Source organism: Myotis brandtii, unplaced genomic scaffold (assembly GCF_000412655.1).
Source record: "Myotis brandtii unplaced genomic scaffold, ASM41265v1 scaffold819, whole genome shotgun sequence".
Lineage (NCBI taxonomy): Eukaryota > Metazoa > Chordata > Mammalia > Chiroptera > Vespertilionidae > Myotis > Myotis brandtii.
Genome location: NW_005371320.1, coordinates 370,813 through 376,501, shown reverse-complemented (window position 1 = coordinate 376,501; position 5,689 = coordinate 370,813). Strand labels below are relative to the sequence as shown.

The 5,689-nt window shown below is 48.8% G+C and overlaps 1 protein-coding gene across 2 annotated transcripts in view; it reads left to right on the top strand.

Annotated features, from left to right (window-relative positions):
• The window catches only part of RCOR1 (REST corepressor 1), a 43,474-nt gene that overhangs the window by 25,496 nt on the left and 12,289 nt on the right, over positions 1-5,689 (top strand). For both annotated transcript variants that reach the window (XM_014531626.1, XM_014531625.1), the window contains one exon: positions 2,430-2,508. In XM_014531626.1, the coding sequence (XP_014387112.1) occupies positions 2,430-2,508 (79 nt within the window). The remainder of the gene's footprint in view (positions 1-2,429; positions 2,509-5,689) is intronic.

Genomic DNA, 5,689 nt, shown 5'->3' with positions numbered 1-5,689 from the left:
TGCTGCTAGAACACTGTGAGCTGGTGGACACACCTGGCGCCAGGGCCTTCCTGCTGGAACCAGACTCACAGCATGCTTCCCTCGCTGCTGATGCTGTGCTCTCGCATTTCCTGCAGCACTTTTCTCGCCACTCTCCTGCCAGGAAGCTTCCCCACACATTCTTTCATGCCCCTTAAGGGCGGCTTTTTAAAAAGACAATTGATTTTAGAAAGAGAGTGGGTGGGGAATACCAATTTGTTGTTGCACTTATTTCTACATTCATTGGTGGACTCTTGTGTGTGCCCTGGCCAGGGATCAAACCCACAATCTTGGTGTATCAGGACGACGACACTCCAACCACCTGAGCCACTGGGCCTGCGCCAGGGCGTCTTCTTTAATAGCAGGGATCTGTTCTTTCCTGGGCGTAGTTTTTAAATCAACTTTTTTTGTTAATCCTCACCCGAGGATATTTTTCCATTGATTTTTAAAGAGAGTGGAAGGGAGAGGGGCTGAGAGAAACATCGATTTTGGTTGCCTCCTGCAGGCGCCCTGACCAGGGCCCAGGCCTGGGAGGAGCCTGCAACCAAGGTACGTGCCCTTGACCGGAACCGAACCCGGGACCCTTCAGCCCACACTCTCTCCAGGGAGCCACACCGGCCAGGGCTCTGGGTGGAGCTTTACCTGACGTGCGTGCACAGATGCATTTGGCATGTGCTTGTGCTCGGTGTGTTAGATGCCAGTGCTTCTTCCCTCTTGTCTGTTTTGCACGCGTGAGTGAGAGAGAAGCATTTCGTGGTTTCTTAGTGAACGCGAGTTTCACAGCAAGTTTAGTGAAAGGATGCGTCTTGTCCTCAGGTCCTCGGCCCCTGTAGGCACAGCGCAGGGGGGTGGCCACGCGGGCGTAGGCGCCACGCTCGGCTGGAAGGCCCTGCTCGCCCTCCCCAGCCCCGGCCCCTCAGCTGCAAAGGAAGGCGCTTCAGGGCCAGGCGCCAGCACACAGCACAGTGGTCTTTGGGTGAGGCTGGTGGTAATATAGGCGGCTTTTTAAAATTACATTTTCCACATTTTGCGTAATATATTATTTTTGTAAACTAGTGATCATTTGGCCCCATCTCAGAAGAGTATTATGATTTCAAATGAAAGAGAACAACACGTGGGAACGAGTTGAGAGCTGAGCTCTCCGGGAGAGCTCGGCCCTCCCGGCCCCCGGGTGACACGCGCGACGCTGAGCATCGCCCGCTCTCCCACTCGGAGCCTGCGCAGTGCTGACCTCAAGGCGCCTGCTGTGGCTTGGTCTTCAGCACGCACAGGGGCATGTCAGTGTCTGCTCAGCACTCCTCATGACAGAGAAAGGCGGCCAACTCCTCACCAAGTGTCTTCAGTGTGGCAGCAACTTTGCATGGCCGTCGTTATATCCGTGATATGTCAGGTCTCGTGCACTGAGTGTAAGTTAGGTTTATTACTGCAGACAGATGCAGCCTACCCACTGAAAGCAGCATTAAATACCAAAACAGCCTGGGACTTGTGCTGAGTATGAAATGACACCCCAGGTGGTATGTTGCCCCCACCTCCGGCGGGCATGTCACTCCCCAGGATGCAGGCAGGAGGCGCCCGCCGGGGCAGGGCCGGCTGGTCTCTGATGGGACCTGCTGTGGTGCCAGGGCAGGGACCGGGGCAGAGCACCCTCAGCCCAGGCTCTTTCTTTGCTTCACACTCTTTCCTCAGCCCGAACCTGTACCACCTTGGGCCGTGGAGGGTGGGGATAGAGGGGGGGAATGGGGTAAAGGGGGCGTGGTCTCTGGATGCAAGTGGGATGTGGCTGTTGGAAACCCGAGCCCTCTGGCCGCGCCATCTTGGCGTCAGTGGGCCAGCGGCAGGCTGCTGGGCCTTGTTTTCTCGTTTCCTAGTGACCTTCCCAGCGAGCTCTTGTCCTCTTTACATAGAGGCTCAGGGAAGGCGTAGCCAGAGCACTTGCAGCAGCGCAGCAGCCAGGGCCTTGGTGGGATGGACTGACTTTAAGTCCCAGTTGCTCCTGCCCGTAGCCCGCCCTGTGCTCACCCGGGGCCGAGGGCGGCAAGCAGGTTCCCTGCGCAGAGGCACTGCATTCGTGAACATTTCTCAGTTGTGTCTAATGGTCATGTCCCAGTTCTCCACCAGATAATTATGGGGAAATAAAGTCGATGTCTTAAATTTCATATTTTCAGTTGAGAGAAAATACTTTATATAAAGCAACAGGGTTGTAGGCCAGTTTGGGAGTTAGAAACCCATTTTAATAGTTGATTTTAATCATTTAGACTAAAGGAACTGTGGGATTGGTATTTTATTTGAATTGTAAAAATGTTTTTATCTCAGAGTCTGAAAACATACTAATTTTGTATCATATCAATGTATTTGTATATTAAGTACATTAATACCAAATAACATTTCAGTCACTTTTTCTTGTCTTTCAGTGAGGATGAACTGGAAGAAGCAAATGGAAACAACCCCATTGACCTTGAGATTGATCAGAATAAGGAGAGCAAAAAGGAGGTATTTTTTCCCGTTAGGCAAATAGATGTTATTGCTAGTTCATAAGCAGACATTCCTTCCTCTCTCTTATTCTACTGAAGGCATTAACTGCTCTGTGGCACAGGGCACCATGATATGCATTTTGAGCAATAATAACCGGGCCTTAGAGAACTTAGCCTTGCGCTCGCCAGGAAGCATGAGTCAAGGAAGTCTTGAAGGAAAGATTGCAGTGACGAGTGACAGTGTGTCTAGCCGAGTCCTCGCTGCCACCTTTCCGGCGCTGGCTCAGCGCCTCAGAGAGGTCGGCCTGTGGCGCCCCCGCGCTGTCACGCCCGGGCTCCGCACACTCCTCTCCTTCCTCAGAAGCAACAGCGCAGGTCACGAGGTGAGCCTCCCCCGGTGAAGTGTAATCGCTCACATCCTGAAAGGCATGTGCCGGAGGTTTTTAGTGCTTGGGTTCAGGGGCCTGCCTCACAGAACCCCACAGTTGTGGGCGACTTTTGTAACCTGTCCGCTGAGAATAGGGGGGTGTTGGGAAGTTAGCCTTTTGAAATGGGGGTCGCAGTCTGGCATTATTTTGTCCATTCATCATATTGACTAAAGCACTGTGGGCCCTCCGAGGAAAGCCCGGCTCCGCGGCTCTGGGGGAACCCCACAATCAGCACTGCCTGCAGCAGGCCGGCCACGGGGTCCTCAGGCTGCGGTGCTGGCCCCACTGTGGGCAGGACCTTCACTGGCGGTCACGGGGGTTGTTCTGAAGGCAGAGCCTGTAGTTTCATAAACTTGAGGGTTCTCTGTCTCACAGGCTCTGAGGTCTGAGAACGCTGCTTCAGGCAGGAAAGTAGAAGGGTCTGGACAGGCCTAACCTTGACATGACACCAGTGCCCTGTGCTTCTTATGGACAAAGTACAAAATACAGCTAACCAAAAGGAGAAAATGAAACCACGTACACCATAGTCACCGTTCACACGTTCCTCTGTAAGGAGTGTGTGGGCGCTGGGTAGCTCAGTTGGTTAGAAGGTTGTCCCTATCCACCAAGGTTGCAGATTTGATCCCTGCTTGGAGCACATACAGAAATCAACCAATGCATGTATAAATAAGTGGAACAATAAATGGATCTCTCTCTCCCTCCCCCTCCCTCCCTCCCTCCTTCCTTCCCTATCCCTTTCTCTCGCTCTCTAAAATAAAATTTTAAAAAATGTTTTTAAGTAGCCCTAGCCGGTTTGGCTCAGTGGATAGAGCATCGGCCTGCAGACTGAAGTGTCCTGGGTTCGAGTCCAGTCAAGGGCACAGGCCCAGGTTGCGGGCCTGGTCCCAGTAGGGGGCGTGTAGGAGGCAGCCGATCAATGATTCTCTCTCATCATTGATGTTTCTCTCTCTCCCTCTCCCTTCCTCTCTGAAATCAATACAAATATTTTTTTAAATGTTTTTAAGTATATGCCTATATACTTAATTCTGTATAAATATTTATTTTAAAATATATAAATGGGATCTTTATCTATCTATATATAAATTTTATAACCTTTCAAATTTACTCTGTTTATGTCAAATACATTTGTATACACAACTGTGCCGGGGCTGACAGCAGACCCTGAGCGACAGATGAATGATGACTCTAACACATATTTCTGTGAAAGAGAGGCTAAGGCACTACTTGGCTATTGCCGCCAAGTAGCCCTATTCTCCTGCCGCCTTTGGCTTTTATTGTCTCAACAGCTTGAACTAAAATTAACCTCTAGATACAATCAGCAGGCCAGGCATCCTTGAGAAAGCTCATGCTTCTACAAGGCCGGGTTTTAAAAGACTAAACAGAGATTCTAGCAAAACACCCCAGGGGATCGGACTTGCTTGGAGAAGTCAGGGCAGGGCTGCCGCCTTCGGCCAGGTCCCCCCAGAGGCCCCGGCCTTTCAGAGACTCCTCCTCACAGACATCCAGCCAGTCCCGTGCTTCCCCTCACAACTGTGTGTTAGTCCATCATACAGCGCGTTCATAATTGAGGAAATTAATCCTCGTGGGTTTTTACAGTTCTGCCCCTGCTTTTTGCTGTCATAAACAATGCTGATTTCATAACTAAGTATTAGTGCACTTAATTTTTCCCTTTACAGTTAATTTCTGGATGTTGAAAGTTGGGTCAAAGTGTTCTAGATATGTTTTTAAGGCTTCTTTGGTGTGGTTATATCACCAAATGGGGAACTAGTCATTCTTTCCCAATGGCACTCTGCCAGCAATTTATATGAGTCCAAATAACAAGATTGCTTTAAGGCAGGGGTCCTCAAACTACGGCCCGCGGGCCACATGCAAATACAAATACTGTATTTGTTCCCGTTTTGTTTTTTTACTTCAAAATAAGATATGTGCAGTGTGCATAGGAATTTGTTCATAGTTTTTTTTTAAACTATAGTCCGGCCCTCCAACGGTCTGAGGGACAGTGAACTGGCCCCGTTTAAAAAGTTTGAGGACCCCTGCTTTAAGGTTAGTTCCGTTAAGACTGTCTGAGAAATCAAATTGGACTTGGAATGCTTAGTGAGCTTTGTTTTGTCGCACTGTCTACTAGGTTCTTCAATGGAACATTTTAAATGAAGAGAAAAGGTTGATTTTATATTAATTTCTGTAATTCTTATTTATATAGCTCAGTTTCTGAGTCAAAAAGTAAAATGCTTAAATCGTAGTTTACACGCTTAAGTGTTATTAAAACAGACACGCTGCCCATCGGAGGTCTTTGCTGAACAGCGTAGTGCCGTGATGGCATCGCGGGCCTCTGCTAGCGCTGCGGGACGCACTGCCGCTGCCAGTCTGCATGGCCTTCAGCTTGGTCTCACAATGTGAAGATATTCTCAGTTTATCAGCAAAGACATACACTTCTTGCTCTTAAAAGGCTTAACAGGGAGACGTTGCCTTTCCTGGCCAAGGTTCCACTGCACTTCATTTCTGCAGGTTTTGGATTCAGAGAGAAAGCGCTTAAAAAATTAGCAGCAGCTGTGCATTTCAATGACAGCTTATATTTTTTGAATGAGATTTTTAGGGCACAGTTGCCCTAAAAGTTAAATGTCATTCCCCCAAAAAATGTGTAAAAAGTCACAGTTTCATATTGAAGTTTGTATATTTTTAAACTTGTATAAAGATTTAAAGAATTTAAATGGATCTTTATACATATGCTGAACCAACCTACCTTCCTTCCTCCTTTCTTCCTCCTTCCCTCCC